Source organism: Thalassophryne amazonica, unplaced genomic scaffold (genome assembly GCF_902500255.1).
Source record: "Thalassophryne amazonica unplaced genomic scaffold, fThaAma1.1, whole genome shotgun sequence".
Taxonomy (NCBI): Eukaryota; Metazoa; Chordata; class Actinopteri; order Batrachoidiformes; family Batrachoididae; genus Thalassophryne; species Thalassophryne amazonica.
In genome coordinates, this window is record NW_022986252.1 from 518,651 (window position 1) to 538,128 (window position 19,478).

A 19,478-nucleotide genomic window follows, 5' to 3' on the forward strand; every position below is an offset into this window, starting at 1 on the left:
AATACTGCCTAAGGGAAGCATGTATAAAGTGAATAAAATTGGTCCTAGCACAGAACCTTGTGGAACTCCATAATTAACCTTAGTCTGTGAAGAAGATTCCCCATTTACATGAACAAATTGTAATCTATTAGATAAATATGATTCAAACCACCGCAGCGCAGTGCCTTTAATACCTATGGCATGCTCTAATCTCTGTAATATTTTATGGTCAACAGTATCAAAAGCAGCACTGAGGTCTAACAGAACAAGCACAGAGATGAGTCCACTGTCCGAGGCCATAAGATCATTTGTAACCTTCACTAATGCTGTTTCTGTACTATGATGACTTCTAAAACCTGACTGAAACTCTTCAAATAGACCATTCCTCTGCAGATGATCAGTTAGCTGTTTTACAACTACCCTTTCAAGAATTTTTGAGAGAAAAGGAAGGTTGGAGATTGGCCTATAATTAGCTAAGATAGCTGGGTCAAGTGATGGCTTTTTAAGTAATGGTTTAATTACTGCCACCTTAAAAGCCTGTGGTACATAGCCAACTAATAAAGATAGATTGATCATATTTAAGATCGAAGCATTAAATAATGGTAGGGCTTCCTTGAGCAGCCTGGTAGGAATGGGGTCTAATAGACATGTTGATGGTTTGGATGAAGTAACTAATGAAAATAACTCAGAGAGAAAGAGTCTAACCAAATACCGGCATCACTGAAAGCAGCCAAAGATAACGATATGTCTTTGGGATGGTTATGAGTAATTTTTTCTCTAATAGTTAAAATTTATTAGCAAAGAAAGTCATGAAGTCATTACTAGTTAAAGTTAAAGGAATACTCGGCTCAATAGAGCTCTGACTCTTTGTCAGCCTGGCTACAGTGCTGAAAAGAAACCTGGGGTTGTTCTTATTTTCTTCAATTAGTGATGAGTAGAAAGATGTCCTAGCTTTACGGAGGGCTTTTTTTATAGAGCAACAGACTCTTTTTCAAGGCTAAGTGAAGATCTTCTAAATTAGTGAGACGCCATTTCCTCTCCAACTTACGGGTTATCTGCTTTAAGCTGCGAGTTTGAGTTATACCACGGAGTCAGGCACTTCTGATTTAAAGCTCTCTTTTTCAGAGGAGCTACAGCATCCAAAGTTGTCTTCAATGAGGATGTAAAACTATTGACGAGATACTCTGTCTCACTCACAGAGTTTAGGTAGCTACTCTGCACTGTGTTGGTATATGGCATAAAGAAGGAATCATATCCTTAAACCTAGTTACAGCGCTTTCTGAAAGACTTCTAGTGTAATGAAACTTATTCCCCACTGCTGGGTAGTCCATCAGAGTAAATGTAAATGTTATTAAGAAATGATCAGACAGAAGGGAGTTTTCAGGGAATACTGTTAAGTCTTCAATTTCCATACCATAAGTCAGAACAAGATCTAAGATATGATTAAAGTGGTGGGTGGACTCATTTACATTTTGAGCAAAGCCAATAGAGTCTAATAATAGATTAAATGCAGTGTTGAGGCTGTCATTCTCAGCATCTATGTGGATGTTAAAATCGCCCACTATAATTATCTTATCTGAGCTAAGCACTAAGTCAGACAAAAGGTCTGAAAATTCACAGAGCAACTCACAGTAACGACCAGGTGGACGATAGATAATAACAAATAAAAGTGGTTTTTGGGACTTCCAATTTGGATGGACAAGACTAAGAGTCAAGCTTTCAAATGAATTAAAGCTCTGTCTGGGTTTTTGATTAATTAATAAGCTGGAATGGAAGATTGCTGCTAATCCTCCGCCTCGGCCCGTGCTACGAGCATTCTGACAGTTAGTGTGACTCGGGAGTTGACTCATTTAAACTAATTTTAAAATGTTATCTTAAATAATTAACCTTAGTCTGTGAAGAAGACTCCCCATTTACATGAACAAATTGTAATCGATTAGATAAATATGATTCAAACCACTGCAGTGCAGTGCCTTTAATACCTATGGCATGCTCTAATCTCTAATAAAATTTTATGGTCAACAGTATCAAAAGCAGCACTGAGGTCTAACAGGACAAGCACAGAGATAAGTCCATTCTCTGAGGCCATAAGAAGATCATTTGTAACCTTCACTAATGCTGTTTCTGTACTATGATGAATTCTAAACCCTGACTGAAACTCTTCAAATAGACCATTCCTCAATTCCTAATGAGAATGTTGAGACAGGAGCAGCATGTTTTCATGAGTAGTTCAGCGGTCTGATGGCCTGGGGGAAAGCTGTTGAAGATCCTGGTGGTCCTGGAGGTTCCAGAGGCCAGCAGAGAAAGCGCTCCATGAGAACGCTCCCGGCTCAGGACATGGGTGCGATGTCCTGAATGGAGGGATGATTTGTCTCTGCTGTCCTCACCTTCTTCCAGTCAGAGGTGCTGCAGCCTCCACACCACACAGACTGCAGCAGGTCAGAATGGCCTCTGTGGTGAGGATGGGCAGGGCCAGGCGGGCTCTCCTCATCCTGCACAGTAAGTACAGGGGCTGCACTGATGTGGGAACGTAACACTGCTGACCACCTCCACAGCCGTGCTGTGGATGAGAAGTGGAGCGTGGCTGGGCTGGAGCTTCCTGAAGTGTTAGGCTCAAATAGAAGAACATGGTTAATCAGACAGTTTGTGACTGTCTTCAGGCTCCGTGGGGCTGATTAATTAACCCTCGCTAAAGCTGAAGCAGCGTTTTGTGAATTGTCAGTAAACGCACAAACTCCCGTGTTTGTGATAAAACAATGACAAACGTTAAAGCAGCTTACTTTGGCATGAAAAGTATTGTTGTATTTTACCTCCATTGCTGGTGTGATTTTCTTTGCTATTTAAAAAAAAAAAAAGTATTGTTGTGCTTTTGTTTAAAGATAGAAACCACCAGTCCAGAGGACCTGTCTCTGACCTCTGTGCCACGACACCCGACCACACCCACAGACTTCAGCATCTATTTCAATTTTCATTTATATAGCGCCAAATCACAGCACAGTTGCCTCAAGGCGCTTCACAGAAGTAAGATCTGACCTTAAAATAAAGTGGATAAAACCGTCAGCAGGAGGCCTGTTGGCTCAAACACAAACTGCTGTTTTGGGTTATGGAGTCTGGCTTCAGTGTGGGAACATTTTCTGATGACAAAATGTAAGATGTTGGTGGATGGGGGGGGGCCTCCTGCCCCCTCTGAGGTCACGTGGACATCATCAAGTTATTGTTTCTTCCATCAGTGGACATCAAGGTGCTCCAAAGTGCTCTCGCTGCCATCCGCCATGCCCGATGGTTTGAGGAGAACGCATCACAGTCAACGTGAGTGGTCTCAGCTGTGACCCATATTCTCTCCCTGACACACACTTGTTTAATTGTTCTGTGTTTTTTAACTTTCAGGGTCAAAGTGCTGATACGCCTGCTGAAGGACTTGAGATTACGCTTCCCTGGCTTTGAACCCCTCACGCCTTGGATCTTGGACCTGTTGGTGAGACTCTGTCCCAGTAACAGACCTGTATATATTTTAAGGTGGAGTCCACGTGTATGATTTTGTCACTCAGAATACACAAAGAAAGCTAAAGTGATTCGACTTCTGCTAAAAGGAAGAGAAGAGTGCGACCAATCACAGCACTGTATTCTTCTGACACAAAAATGACTCTCACCCAGCCTGCGGTTAGCTTGTTGGTAGCTAGAAGGTGGAGATGCGTGTGGACCTCATTTGCCGCCCTGGTCATGCAGCATGTCACCCACACGCCACTTTGTCCATCAGTGGCTTCACTGTGACGTAGGCGGAGTAAGACGCCGCTCAGGCCGGCAGCCCGCTTTGAGCTGGATTCAGTCTGGATTACTTTCTAGCTGGTAGTGTTAAGACCATTTATGAAATCTGGTTAATCTTTTACACTTGTCCAAATCCAATCCGGCTCAAGCCAGTCGTGTATGGGGTTGCTAAAGCCGCCACCACTGGCTGTGACACGTGCTGTCAAGAGTTTAGTTTTCAATTGTAACAGTGGCTTGTGGGCGGGGCTAGACATCCACCGGTGCCTGCAGTCAGCAGGTATTCAGGTAACTCATCCAGTGAAGATTGGGGAAACACCAGGTCAGCTGTGTGGGCAACAGGCGGACATGGAGCCCGTGGAGTGGGGTCAGACACCCGTTCTGTTTCACGTGTCCGTTTGAACCGCGTTTTTGTGAGAAGCGTTGCAGTGAGTGCTGAAGTGTGTTTTGTTCCAGGGTCACTCGGCAGTGATGAACAACCCGTCCAGGCAGCCTCTATCTCTGAACGTGGCTTACAGGTGGGTCTGGAGTCCGCCGTGCCGCCGCTGGCTCACCCGGTGTCTGTTCCTTCATGTCTGTGTTGTCTTCTGAAGGCGCTGTCTGCAGATGCTGGCTGCAGGTCTCTTTCTGCCGGGTTCTGTGGGTATTACGGATCCCTGTGAGAGTGGAAACTTCAGAGTGCACACGGTCATGACCCTGGAACAGCAGGTAAGCATCAGTGGAACCTGTGACGTGACTGGTCTCATTCAGGTCTGTCTGTACTTCTGTTTCTTCTGATTGACGGGAGCCAGTTTTACCTGGCTTTCTTCGTGTGGTCCAGGATGGGACATTTCTGCCCTGGTTGTCTGTTTCCAGGGTTCACTGGAGCTCTGAGTGATGGCTCATGATTCCTGACTGACTCTTGTTGACAGTCAAGTTGTGCTGGATAACAAGAACCTTCTTGTATTTTTGTTGGGGCACTTGGGCAGTTCAGGTCTTACATACTGGGTCAGTTGAGAATTCCTCGATACAATGTGGGTGCAAGATTTATTTATTTTAATTTATTGGCAGATGTCAATTTAATTGGACTACGATGATTTCTCTGTACAATCTGGGCACAATGTGATTTTCTTGGTGCGTTGATGCAGTGTATTGACTCTTGTTTTCATCGATTTTGATACGGAAAAGTCAGTAAGTTTCCTTTTTTTTTTGCACATGTGGGTCCAGCAGGACTTTGACTGACTTGTTGTCCCTGCAGGACATGGTGTGCTTCACGGCTCAGACACTGGTCAGGGTTCTGTCCCACGGAGGATACCGCAAGATCCTGGGCCTGGAAGGAGATGCAAGCTGTAAGACGTCACACCCACACAGCGTTCCTCATGTTCTCATCTTCATCACTGATGGAGAAACAAAATGCTCAGCTGGCTGTCATGTAGGAAGACCTTCCTTCATTGGCTAATTCAGGTCATGTGATCATCAGGTTGTCATCAGTTTGTATTTTGCTTGAGGCACCAGCTGTCAAGTGTACATTTGCCGTTTTCTTTCTTTCTTTCTGTAAATTTGGTGGTCAAAGCGTTAGTTTGTTCACTAAACTTGGGATATCTGCTTCAGCATTTTGAAGTTGAGCTGGAGAGAATCTGAATCTTGACATGTTGTTGTAGGTCTGTTGACCTGTGGGCCGGCTCCTCTCGGGCGGTGGGTGTCTTGACTGTGGGCTGTTTGTTGTTGTCCAGATTTGGTGTCAGAGATGTCGACGTGGGACGGTGTGATTGTCACTCCGTCAGAGAAGGCCTATGAGAAGCCTCCTGAGAGGAAGGAGGAGGAGGATGAAGCTCTGGAGGAAGGAGGTGATGGAGAAGAAGAGAGTATGGAAACCCAGGAGTGAGGGTGGCTGCAGGTGAGAACCACATCCATGATTTAAATCTTTGGTGAATATTTGTTTTTATTCATGTGGACAGGCTGTTTTGGTGTTAGAAAAGGCTTTACCAAAGTCTTCAGGTCATAAAAACAATATTCAGGACTCTAACATTTCCCATAATTCCCCTGTGCTTCCCAGAATGCACTGAGGCACCATCAGAGTTCTGGTGTTTTAAAGCCATCAATCAATCAATTCAATTTTATTTATATAGCGCCAAATCACAACAAACAGTTGCCCCAAGGCGCTTTATATTATAAGGCAAAGCCATACAATAATTACGTAAAAAGGGTGCTCTTTTATTGCCATTCACACAAATCTATTGTGAAGATAGTCCAGTCAAAATAAAGTTTGACCTGGACAAAATTGCAATAGAATTTATTTCACTTTCATGTATTTCTTTTAGTGCCTCATATCGACATACTAAAAGTTCATGAAAATCCGAGTGGTGGAAAGGCACCTAATTTGCATATTTCAAAATGGCCACTAAGTACTTCTATTTGGTCCCCTAACTTTACTTCTAGGCCACATAGAGACATGATCTTGGTGTCTATACCCATATTTTCAGGTATGGGGAGTCCAATGATGATGATTAAAATTCCTTCCAAATGGCAGCCATCTTGGATTTTCAATATGGCTGCCACTTTTACTATTATTATATACCAGTTTTCCTTATGATCAAACTTCATAGTGGGCCACATAATGACATGATCTTACACTCATGCCAATAAGTTAAGCATATTTTCGTGGGGTAAAACAATGCCCCTGTTTGAGGGTTTGTGGCATGTTCTACTTCAAAATATTGACCAAATTCAAAACTACACATGGTTACTTCTGTTGATAAACTTGTCTGAAAGTACATAATATTTACTAGCACAACGTAGCCACATTGGACTTTTAGAATTTTTTATCACAAAATTATCAGTTAACTTTCAAAGAAAAATATATAGTAATATAATAAAATACACTGCAATATTATTAGTTGAAACTAGCATGTAACATGTATTGAGAATAATACATACATGTCACTTTAAGCATATGTTGATTGATACATTTTCTAGATACATTTTAATGCATTCACATAGTTCTATCGATTGTAATAATCTAGCATAAGTAGCTACATGATCTTATACTAGTATTGGTTTGCAAAAAATATAAAATGATCTGTTATACATGTATTAGTGCCCCTGGTTTCACCCGTTCTAGTCATCAATAGTAAGATCTGGAGTTTGTCCATTACTGCAGCTCACTCCCTTACACACGCCACAAGCCAGAGTGCACTCTATGCCATACTTTCAGCGGCTGCACATAGTGCCAGTGCAGTCCCCATTGCACTTGCACCTAACCACATCCAGCAGTTCTTCAGGAGCAGGGGCCACGTCAGCCATTTTTGGTATAAACTGTCCATCAACCTTTTGCCATCTCCAATTCTGCTGGTGTTTCCTTTCCATTCCTGAACCTGATGATATACCCTAAAGCTGTGATACTTCAAAGCAGAGGCAGTTGGTGGAAGACTTTGTGGGTGCACAAACATGCTGCTGGTAGCCACTTTCTGATAGAATCTTTCTTGTCGAAGATCATTTATACTGGTATCTCTTTCCTTCCCACCATACAGTTTCACCATAGCCCTTTCACCTGCAGAGCATACCTCATGTGTAGATGTGTCTGAAGCAAATACATCTGCTAGCTCTTTGAACTCTTTATCATCATTCATGACCTTAAGGACAGAGCCTTTGTCTAGTCCAAACACTCCAGAGGTTGTATCAGAACCAAGAATGGCATGGCAAAACAGTAAGGCATTGCAAGTGTCCAGACCAATTTTCTGTTGCAGATGTTTGATATTCCACACACGCAAACCTTTCTTAGTTGGTTTCTTTGGTTTTTATCTGATCAGAAGTATACATTGTGAGATTGAGGCTTGCAGTGATAGCACAATAGTACCAGTAGATCTCTGTCTTCCCCAATAACTGTTACATTGTGTTCAGTTGAAAGAGTGACTGCTGTTTGCACAATCAACAGATCTGCATCATTATCAGCATAGTGCACATCACATCCTCTGTCTTGAAGCTGTTTTCCTATCAACTCAATCATCCTCTGTTTCTTGGTGGGATTTGCTACGAAGTGATCTTTTCTCGAATTGCAAACCATTCCAGAGGTGAAATGCACCTCTGGTGCTGTGTCTCTGTTGTAACGTCTTTCATGTGTAGCGTCCTTTGTTGATGGGCCTTCATACCAATCAAAGACTACAGATGCCTTACCATACTTGTGAATTACGTGATCTGCATACATTATGGCTAAAGCATTGTATGTGCTTCCTCGTGGCCATTGCAGGCGCTGTAACAATGATCCCCCGTCAAGCACATAATGACATCCATTGGTGTTCTCAGTACCCGGAGAGGCTTTCCACAAGGCATCTGCAAGGGCAGGCGTAGCTGCTTTACGCATCACACCATTGCTTTCAAATAATGCTGGTGGATGGGAACACAGTTCATATTTGAAAATGACATTCTTCTCCTCAAGTTTGTCAGCTGCAGTCATGTACCTCCGAAACAGCAGTTCAGGCTGTATTTGAGGCATATGCTGTTTGGTCTTTGTCTTCTTAGCTTCCAGGGTAACAGATTGAAACTGAAATCACTCACAGCCATTTCATTCATTTTTTTGTAGGACCTTCATTCCCACTTCTCTTGAATTGTCCACATTTGTAGTGACATCAGCTGTGACCCCTGTTGCAATATTCCTGAGACTTGGGTCATTCTGATCAAATGGATTTCTTTCTGCAAATTAACTGATAATTGTTTGGATGTCCTTACTGTCACGCTCAACCCGAGTTGGTGCGCTTTCCTTATGCTGCTCACTAGTGCTATAAGACACCCCAGTGCATTCTTGCATGGCACTGTTCATAGTTGAGCATGCAGGCATTGCTAGCAACCAAGTTGCTCTCTGTACTTCTGTCATTCCTTTGCCCCTTGTCACAGACTTTAACATCAGGATTATGTCTCTATCTGGCCGAAAATGAGGTTAAATGGGGTAAAAAAAAAGGCTATTCTGGCAGCCATTTCAAAATTCCAAGATGGCTGCCATCAAGAATGCATTTTGGTCATCACCATTGGATTCCCTATACCTCAAAATATGGGTATAGACACCAATATCATGTTTCTATGTGGCCTAAAAGTAAAGTTAGAGGACCAAATAGGGGTTCTCGCAGCCATTTTGAAATATGCAAATTAGGCACCTTTCCACCATTCGGATTTTCATGAACTTTTAGTATGTCAACAAGGACATATTCCTAGGTATGTTACAACAGAAATAATTTCTATTGCAATTTTGTCCAGGTCCAGCCCCAAAATGGCTTAGATTGACTGGACTAAGACTTCTATTAGAAATCAATAAATTTTTTCTTTACAGAAAGTGAAGTAAAAGTTTGACTCTTTTCTTTCTGTGACTCTTGTTTAAGGATGAAGAAGGTAAATGTTCTTCTGGCTGGTTCTCGTGTTTTTCTCTCTGAAAATCTGAGTAAAACGGGTCGTTCAGACATCGATCAGAAGAACAGAGAACTTTGATTAAAGAGTTGATTGGAGAAGAGAAAACAAATTAGTGCAGAAAATGATCTGAAATGTTTTAAAATGGAAACAAACCAGAAAGAGGTGGAATAAAACAGAAAAACAAAAGCATTCAAATGGATCAAAGAACAGACTCGGACAGACAGACTTGAGTCCTGTTCCCACTGTGGAACAAACCACGTGTGGTGACGAGGTTCGACAGAGAACACGCTGACTGAAGAGAAATGGAGCAACATTTTGTGGACTGATGAACCAAAGGTTCTTTTTGGGTCACGACCCCAAAAGTGTATTGAAGCCACAGTCCACTGTGGAGCATCTCACACTGGTGTCGGGTCTTTTGATCACACGCCAGGGTCATGGATCAGTTTGTAAAGAAAATGACACCCTGATATTTTTTGAACAGTTACTTTTTCTAAAGAACAGATTTGATCATTTGTCTTCATGTGTTGATTTCTAATGTTCAGTGTTCACACTGGATTTGTGTGAATGGAAAGAAAAGATCAGGATTTTGAGCTTTACTCACTTTTTTAAACACTATTTTCAACACACTGTATTCATCACTTTGTTCTTTTTAGTCTTATTTAGGCCTTTTTTTTTTTTCTGAATACAAAAAGTAGCCTGGATTCACGTGCTGCCATGAATCAGCATGAAACAAATGAGGGACGTTTGGTGGGGGGGGTGACGTTTGACCCTGAAGCCCAAAGACAAAAAAAGTTAGTTTTGTTTCTGGTCTGACAAAACATACAAGATAGAAAATAAATTTGAATTAAATTGAGACTTGAGCCATATTTTGTTCCAATATGAGTCAAATTCCACAGTTTGAAATCCGGTCAGACGGTGGAACAGTGCAGAGTGATTTATGATCCAGAAACTGAAATGCTTCTTGATCGTTTGGTTTGTATATATATTTCATGTGTGGTTTCCACCTGATTTTCTAGTCCTACTGAGGACAAAATACTCCTAGGAGTGATTTTTTTTTTTTTTTTTTTTTTTTAAAGAAAGTGGGTTTTTTTTTCCCTCACCAAAATGAGTGCTGGGGCAGGTTGAACTTCCTCAGCTGTTTGAAGAAGTACATCCTCTGCCTTTCTCCTGATGGACTCTGTGGGAGGTCCACTTCAGATCCCAGCAACCGGAAAGTGTCCACAGTAGATAGTGTTGTTCAGGGTGAGTGGGGGGGGGTGATGGTGGATTCCTCCTGAAGTCCACTATCCTCTCCACAGTCTTGAGCGGGTTCAGCTCCAGGTTGTTCTGACACACCAGAGGACCAAATGTTCCTCCTCCTGTCTACAGCCTCACCACCATCCTGGATGAGACCAGTGATGGTGGTGTCATCCACAAACTTCAGGAGTTTAACAGAGGGGTTCCCTGAGGTGCAGTCGTTTGTATAGAGGGAGAAGAGCAGTGGGGAGAGCACACACCCCTGAGGGATGTCAGTGCTGAATGTGATGCTCCCCAGCCTCACCTGCTGTGTCCTGCTTGTGGTGTATTTGAGCAGCAGAGTTCAGCTTTTCACAGCACCAATCAGAGATCATGTAGAGGAGAGATGGCTTTTACAGCTCAATTTGTAGTTTCAGGAAGTGAAAACTCCACCACTTAATAAAAACATGACTAAAAGTGCACTGAGACACACGGTGCATCTGTGGTACTGGTTATTGACAAGGTTAGGAGGCAGGTACAGATGTTGCAGGCTGATATTTGCCTGCAGTAAAAAGTGTCAAAATCAGTCTGTAATGAATGAATATACAAGTTTAACGTTTTGAATGGAATTACTGAAAAACTTTCATGATATTCTGATCATGTGACCAGCACCTGTAATCCTCCTGTCCGTCAGAGGGACTCAGCCTTTAAGATCATTAAGGTGCTGCTTTAACAAGCATTTAGCGCTGAAGTCCCCCATTTATAAATGATCACACGGTCATTTGTAAAGAGTTTAAACAATAGTTACATGGAAGCTATAACTTGTGTTTTTATGTGAACCTGCCGCTTCAAACTACTGTTTTCTTGTCTGAGAAAACGGTGAACGTTTTGGAAATAGAAAGCCTTTAAGTTGAAGATAATTTCTGAATTTATCAGCAGCTATGGACACGGGAGGAGAAGTGGGTTATTCAAGGATGTGGGAGTTTTTATTTTACTCAGATGGAGCGAGAAGCTGCTGTCAGTGTTTTATCCTCAAATCTGACTTTGGCGGATGTGAGCCTTCAGAAGGCCGTGGAAGTGTAGCGTGTAAACTGACTCCATTCTTCATTTCTGTTGTTTCTTCGAGCAGAAGTTTACACTGATCTCACACACACACACAGTGAGCAAATTGTTTTAAGGTCTTTGCCCAACAGCCATTCATCTGATGGGGATTTGAACCAAGGATCTTCTGGGTGCCACGTGTGGTTGGTGTATACATACTGTAGTTTTTTTTGTGTTATAGTCTCAATACATGCCTGATCCTAAACAGGACTTCCTGTGTTCACCACCAGGTGTCACTGATGTTCTAAATTCTCTCTCAGCAGTTCCCTTTGATGCGTCTGAGACACCTTCACTCAAACCATCATGAGACCTGGACCAAAATGCCACAGATGTTCCAGAACCTGAAGTCTAGTTCTACGTTGTTGACTCATGTTTTTGTAATTGTAATAATCTGAATTAAAGTGTGTCTTTGATTTTTCTCTGGATTGTCATTTGTCTGGAAAGTGAGTCAACAAAATCGTCACTGCCAGAACTTGAGGGTTTGCTGAGCTCAGCAGTGAAACGTACAGATGCCCGGACTCAGTATCTTTGTCATCTTTAGTCTTTAATGCTCAGCATTCAGGGGCTCGTGCAGTTCAGGAGGGGACCAGAGCGGCCAACGAGGATCCACATCCTCAGCACCACATTTACAAACATGCTGCTGTGAACGGACGGCAAGATCACCACACGGTAACAACGCACGGAGCCAGTCTGTCTGCCACGCGCCCGATTAGCAGCAGCTACAAGAGATGCAGGGCCAGAATGTCCCAGTATTAGTTCTTCTCACACTGTGTACATTTGGGATTTAGGTTTGTATAGTTTGGAAACTTTTGTTAAAACTGGGTTAGCATTGCGCTTTGCAAAAACCAGCACTTGGTGCTTCAGCCTGCTGTGACATAGGCTAGCTTCAGTTGTCCACTTCATCAGTACATGCTCATTTTTGTCAACTAATCAATATACATGATCACATCAATCAGGACCAGTTTCTGGAGTCTCAAACTGCAGGTACTGAGGGGGCGGAGCTACCTGTGTGCTGCCTGTGACAAGAGGATTTTCAGTTTGCTGCTTCTATGTGGTGGCGGAGCTGGTGAGGGGGGCGTTCCCTCGGAGGGCTCATGGTTTGAGTTTGAGCCAGGGGTGGGCGATGGTGACGATGGACAGGATGGAGGACACCAGGCCACAGGCCCCAACAAAACCAGAACCTGTGGGGTAAATCCCCAACCGGTCCAGAGGGATGAAGATGTCGCAGCTGTTCTTCAACAGGTCCAACAGCAGCGGCGGGTTGTTGTACAGCACTGTGGCCACAAGGTGGAGCTGTCTGTGGAACCACACGGACACAGCTGGTGGACCAGCAGGTGAGGATGGCAAAGACAAGTTCTCTTCAGGCAGGGCGATGACAGGACACGATGACTTTGCAGCCCGGGACCGCGCCTCTGACTCCATGAGGAGGCGGAGCTCGTAGACATCGCGAGTCAGGTTGAGGATCAGAACAAACAGGTAGTACCTAGACCGTGAACACAAGGGTACAGATGGTTAAACTGGACCGTGACATACACACAAGTATCTGCAGATCCAGGATCGTGATCCTGGACTTGCACAGAAGCACCTTAGAACCATTAAAACCAATCTAGTGCTCCCAACAAAAACCTTCAAGCTGCTACTTTATGGTTTGACTCGTTTGAACAGGCTTTTAGATCTATAATTCAGGCTGGGCAAGTGAACAACTATTACTATTTCCTTGTGTGGTGGACAAGTGGTTAGTGTACTTGGTTTGTGGAAGGTTCCCAGTTCAAAACCCACCCTGCCACATTTCTCCTTATAATGTGGAGTTGCGTCAGGAAGGCCATCCGGCCTAAAACTTGAGCCAAATCAATGTGCAGATCCACCTCAAATCTGGTGTGGCGGCCGCATGGAAAAGGACTAGCGGGGGGGGGGACTTCTGAAAGCCTGTAGTCCACTGACTCCGAATACACTTAGAGACAGGTGGGGTGGGAGGGTTGTCATCACATCTCGGCCAATGAAAGGCACCTTGACAGTTGTACAAATTTGACTGCGCGGCCCTCAGTCTCATTTGAATCCCTGTGCGCTATCGTGGGATTAGACCACATCGTATTGTCACTCACTGCCACGTAGCGGATCTGCCGCTTTAAAATGGTTTCTGCTGAAACCGCCATCCTCCGAATGGTTTGGGCTGACAATCCGTCACTCCGCCCAGGGATTAGTCTGTCCCCACAAACAGCATTCTAACAGAAAAATGGTACACGGTTTTGTTTTCGGCTGCGAGCACAGAAGCGGTCGTGAAAAGTGCAGTGTTTTTCGGTTCGCAGTGGAAAAGGAAAGACGAGACAAATGGGAGAGGTTGTGTCGATAAGCACGTAGACAGAACAGCTACGTTCTCTCACCTGCACAACCGTCTCAACATGTTTGAGCGCCGGCTCATAAACAAACTGCAATACGTTCACTTTCCGCCGCATCGTCACTTTTTCTTTGCATTTTCACTTTGCTGTGTAATTTGGCCAAAAACTCAGAGAAAGTGGCGTTTTTCTGATGGGGACATACGAGGGCTGTCCTCTGGTGTAGAAAAATTTAGCCCTTTAGCACCCGCCCTCAAACAAGACCGCGGTACCCAATTTGTTATGCCAGTGCATCACACACACAGTTTGATGCCACATATCAAATCAATTTTATTTATATAGCGCCAAATCACAACAGTCGCCCCAAGGCGCTTTATATTGTAAGGCAAGGCCATACAATAATTACAGAAAAACCCCAACGGTCAAAACGACCTCCTGTGAGAAAGCACTTGGCGACAGTGGGAAGGAAAAACTCCCTTTTAACAGGAAGAAACCTCCAGCAGAACCAGGCTCAGGGAGGGGCAGTCTTCTGCTGGGACTGGTTGGGGCTGAGGGAGAGAACCAGGAAAAAGACATGCTGTGGAGGGGAGCAGAGATCAATCACTAATGATTAAATGCAGAGTGGTGCATACAGAGCAAAAAGAGAAAGAAACACTCAGTGCATCATGGGAACCCCCCAGCAGTCTAAGTCTATAGCAGCATTAACTAAGGGATGGTTCAGGGTCACCTGATCCAGCCCTAACTATAAGCTTTAGCAAAAAGGAAAGTTTTAAGCCTAATCTTAAAAGTAGAGAGGGTGTCTGTCTCCCTGATCTGAATTGGGAGCTGGTTCCACAGGAGAGGAGCCTGAAAGCTGAAGGCTCTGCCTCCCATTCTACTCTTACAAACCCTAGGAACTACAAGTAAGCCTGCAGTCTGAGAGCGAAGCGCTCTATTGGGGTGATATGGTACTACGAGGTCCCTAAGATAAGATGGGACCTGATTATTCAAAACCTTATAAGCTTATAAGGTTTTGAATAATTATATATTTATATATAATTCATACAAGCCTTAAGATCTTAGTGGCCACACGCCACCTTTTGGCACACAAATTCACATTACAACTACGAGCTGTTTATTTGATCCCATACCAACAAAACTGTTTAAGGACCTGTGGTCCACTCTTGGGCCGACTGTGCTGGAAGTTATTAATCTTTGGATCTGTTCCTAAATGTTTCAAATCTGCAGTGACTAAACCATTACTTAAGAAACCTAATCTTGACCCTAGTGTATTGAAAAACTATCGGCCAATATCGAATCTATCGTTTTTCTCTAAAATTCTGGAAAAAGTGGTGTCATGGCAGAAGTTTGACCACATTACACCCATTTTGGTGTCTCTTCACTGGCGTCCTGTCCCAGTGAGATCAGATTTTAAGGTTCTGCTACTAATCTATAAAATTATTCATGGACTGGCACCTCCCTACCTAGCGGACCTAATTAAACCTTACGTACCGGCCTAGTCTTTGCGTTCTCAGGGTGCAGGACTGCTTTAGGTGAATAAGACGTCTGTGGGTCACAGAGCTTTCTCTTATCGTGCCCCTGTTCTGTGGAATGATCTCCCTGCATCAATAAAACAGTCAGATTCTGTGGAGACTTTCAAGTCCAGACTTAAGATGCACTTATTTTCCCTTTCGTATAACTAGCATACTGGTACAGTATGTTACAACGCTTTTTACTCTTAATTCATTTTATTAGTAAATGGAGCGTGCCGCGGACGTTTGTCTGGTGGACGTGCGGTAAGTGGTTCTGAGCGAAGTGGCGGAACTCACTTAATGTGGCACCTTTCCTGATCTCATTAATTACAAGATAAGGTGTCTAATCTATTTTTTTAATCCAGTGAATGTGCTTCGGTAACAACTGGACTCAGCTGTGAAGGACAGTGAGAAGTGAAAAAACTATTCTGAACTCAGATGGATATACAGCATTTCTTTAATCAAGGACCACGGAGGGTTCTAGAACAGCAGAGTGAAAGAAAACAATGAATTTCACCGTCACTCATGCAGGATGTGAGTTCTGTGTCCAGATGGTAACAATCACAAACAGACTCTAGAGAATGTTTAGCCTATACCTGCATTTGGTGCATGAACCCTGTTCAGTAATCCAGTATGAGAGGTGTGCTCACACGCGTTTCACATACACTTGCGCTACACAGGGCTGGCATTGAGGCAATATGGCTAAGCCTGATACTAATTTGTGGAGGGGTTTGGGGGCCATCTAGGTCCCCAAACTGTCCGTATGATGTATAACACACGAACCTATGCTAAGTGCTAGCTGATCAAATTGATGCCGATACCTCGCTGGACCAAGAACCATAACTTCTGTCTTATCAGAGTTTAAAATTAGGAAGTTACTAGACATCCAAATTTCACTGATACAAAGCAATCTTCCAAAGATTTTATGTGAATGAGATTACCAGCAGTTATTGGCACTAAATAATCTCTTTCTTCAATTTGATCACTTAGTCTAACAGGCGCCTGCAAAATGCTAAGAAAAGATTTTTGTTCTGATACAGATCGAGCCACATTAAAACATGTTCACTGATTGGTTATCACATCGAGCTCGACCAATGAAAAATCGTGTTATTAAACAAAGAACAGGGTCTATTTCACGGCTCTTATTAAACAACCGGTACAGTCAGTTGCCCAGTTCCGGATCACCTTTTTTAAAGTCCCGCTATACAGAGCCGTAATGCAGCTGAATATCCTTTATTGTGTATTGTGTATGTGGATGTTATCTAGCTGAAACAGTCTGGATGGAGTAGTCCTTCTACTTAAAGTGTGAAGCCACATTATGTGTGGTGCAAACGTTTTCCAGAAATGGATCACTTTGCCCGGTTCTGGATCACAACACTCTGCGTCACTTTGGGGTCATTCCTGGCATCTGGCTGGAGCCCTTCTAATGCAGAATGATACACACTGTGCCTGACAATGTGTCTGAACACAAAATGATAGAAATTATACTTTTTAAATGACAAATTACTTAGTTTCGAAAGGCGCCGTTAAACGTTTTTACAAGCAAAAAATAATGAAGTGTGGAGGTGAGATTTCTCCCGAATTAAAAAGTAAAAGCCCCCACATTCATGCCCATTGGTCATGTTGAGATGAGCCCCAAAGTCCACATGACTCACAACTACTGACACAAGGCTGCTGCTTCAGTGATCCACAACCGGCACATTTTCACGTCGGAGATAAATACGTACACGCAGCAATTAAACAGTAAGACATGTCCACATCAAGTATAAACTCCAGACAGACATCTCCACATCACTACATATCCACAATGCGTCCTTCCATAGGGATTACATGGCAACCTGTCACCTCCGCGGCATTATAGCCAAAAGTCGGAAATCCGGCTCAGGCCGGAAAAATACCAGGCCTGACTACAGCTGTGCGCTTTGTTCATGTCAGTCAAACATGAGAAGATGCTCTTTCCTTCTCAAACTGTTGTAATTGCATATTCAACTGTTGGCATATTTAAATATCCTGAGGCAGAAACCCTGATCGAAGAGAGCTAATAGGGACATGGAGGACAAGATAACTGACTGGGAAACCAGGTCCACAAGAACCAACCTAATGGATTTACCAGAGAACATGGTGGGTGACAGACAGTGCAGACTACTTTCCTGAAACCTGGATCCTGAAGGCACTAGACATCCTGATGCTGAAGTCAAGGTTATTCCTACAAAGGGCTCAGTGAATCAGCCTGTGGAGCACCCCGACACCTCAGAGCGTTAGATACAGACATACAAATATGTCATTTGGTGAAATAATCACAGCACTGAACTCAAACACTCATTATTTGTTCAACCACTGGCAATCACTATAAAGGACCATGCTATGACCATGGGTAGAAAAATTGCAAAGCTTGACCATTGAAAAGCTCTCTATGCTGATGATATTATTCTGTTTCTTAAAAATCTGAGAACATCTGTCTGTTAGACTTAATTGAGAAATTTGGATATATATCTAGTTACAAAATTAATAATTCAAAATCCTCTATAATGTTTCTGAACTCAGACAGGGCGAATACCCCGAAACACACCCGCCTCATCATTTTACTTATTTAGGAATTTAAATCGCTTGATCTCTGCTCTCTTCCACAGCATGTCTTTTTCCTGGTTCTCTCCCTCAGCCCCAACCAGTCCCAGCAGAAGACTGCCCCTCCCTGAGCCTGGTTCTGCTGGAGGTTTCTTCCTGTTAAAAGGGAGTTTTTCATTCCCACTGTCGCCAAGTGCTTGCTCACAGGGGGTCATTTTGACCGTTGGGGTTTTTCTGTAATTATTGTATGGCTTTTGCCTTACAATATAAAGCACCTTGGGGTGACTGTTTGTTGTGATTTGGTGCTATATAAATAAAATTGATTTGATTTGTGGTAAATTATAACTATAGTCCAACAATAGATGACATTTCTAAACTAGTGGAAAGATGGTGAAGCCTCCAAATCTCTGACTGTTAAAATAAATGTACTAAAAATTAAAGGATATTCACCATTGTTTTTTAATTATTTCACCTGGTTTTTTAATGGAGTTATTAAATAAAGTTCTGGCCAGCAGGAGTTACGAAGTGAATGGGCAGTAATTTCTGATCAGAATTATTGCACAGTGAATAATAATTGTATTCGTGCATCTCAGTGACCTGGGCGCTCCACACGAAGTTCTTCTTGAAGTGGGGGTGGGCATTTGCACAAACATGGCCAAATATTGTTTGTCAGACCACCTGTCTGTGTCTGTTTTTCCCCCTATCCTATCATTTAAGAGGTCTGTTAGAGTAAGTATCCAACCTTTTTATTTTTTTTAAAAAACCTGATGGATTTGAATCACATGTTTGCATGAGCAAACCTTGAACCTTCGTGCGCATGCGTGAACTTTTTCACGCCTGTTGATTGCGTCATTTCCTGGTAAGCAGCCTTTGTGTGGGACGTGTGCTGTGCTCTCGACGGATTTTCATTGCAAGGAAAAAGACGGAACGACTGGAGCAGCGCCGCATCAAATTTTGCCAGAAACTGGGCGACAGCCAGGTGGAAACCATTCGGATGATTCAGACGGCTTTTGGTGACTTTTCAGTCGTGTGACTATCCGAGAAATTGTGGAAGAGGTGGGCATGTCACAGCATGTCCTGTGAGACTTCAACACGAAGGTGCTTTTGCACCGCCATCAGCAGCAGCATGAATTTCGCCGCCACTCTTTTCATGGCCAAATCTTCTGTCACAGTGGAATGTGCCGAAAAAGTGCTGATGTCCACCTCTTCTGCAATTTCTCGGATAGTCACATGACGGTCCCACATCACCACAGCGTTCACTTTGTCAATGATCTGGTCATTTCAGCATGTTGATGGCCGACTGGAGCGCGGCGCGCTCTCCACTGTTGTGCAGACGTCTTTAAACCGGTTGTACCGCTCCTTATTCTGTGTGATGCCCAAAGCATCCTCACCGAAAGCCGTCTGAATAATGTGAATGGTTTCCACCTGGCTGTCGCCTAGTTTCTGGCAAAATTTGATGCAGCGCTGCTCCAGTCGTTCCGCCATTTTCCTTGAAATGAAAATCCGACGAGAGCACAACACACATCCTCACACAAAGGCTGCTTACCAGCAGTGGTGTCAAAAGTACACACATTTGTTACTTAAGTAGAAGTATAGATACTGCAGTTTAAAAACACTCTGGTAAAAGTTGAAGTAT

At 43.3% G+C, this 19,478-nt stretch overlaps 2 protein-coding genes across 4 annotated transcripts in view; one reads left to right on the forward strand and one right to left on the reverse strand.

The window, feature by feature from the left end:
• Positions 1–11,858, forward strand: part of ilf2 (interleukin enhancer binding factor 2) — a 43,688-nt gene extending 31,830 nt beyond the window's left edge. The window contains exons 9-15 of one of the 3 annotated variants that reach the window (XM_034165356.1): positions 3,210–3,288; positions 3,367–3,454; positions 4,198–4,259; positions 4,335–4,449; positions 4,979–5,069; positions 5,454–5,617; positions 11,664–11,858. In XM_034165356.1, the coding sequence (XP_034021247.1) occupies positions 3,210–3,288; positions 3,367–3,454; positions 4,198–4,259; positions 4,335–4,449; positions 4,979–5,069; positions 5,454–5,605 (587 nt within the window). In that variant the 3' untranslated portion in view covers positions 5,606–5,617; positions 11,664–11,858. The remainder of the gene's footprint in view (positions 1–3,209; positions 3,289–3,366; positions 3,455–4,197; positions 4,260–4,334; positions 4,450–4,978; positions 5,070–5,453; positions 5,618–11,663) is intronic. The other 2 variants (XM_034165353.1, XM_034165355.1) reach the window with 2 other exon arrangements.
• Positions 11,859–12,503: 645 nt separating this feature from the next.
• Positions 12,504–19,478, reverse strand: part of pex11b (peroxisomal biogenesis factor 11 beta) — a 29,734-nt gene continuing 22,759 nt past the window's right edge. The window contains exon 5 of the mRNA XM_034165357.1: positions 12,504–12,916. Within this exon, the coding sequence (XP_034021248.1) occupies positions 12,526–12,916 (391 nt within the window). The 3' untranslated portion in view covers positions 12,504–12,525. The remainder of the gene's footprint in view (positions 12,917–19,478) is intronic.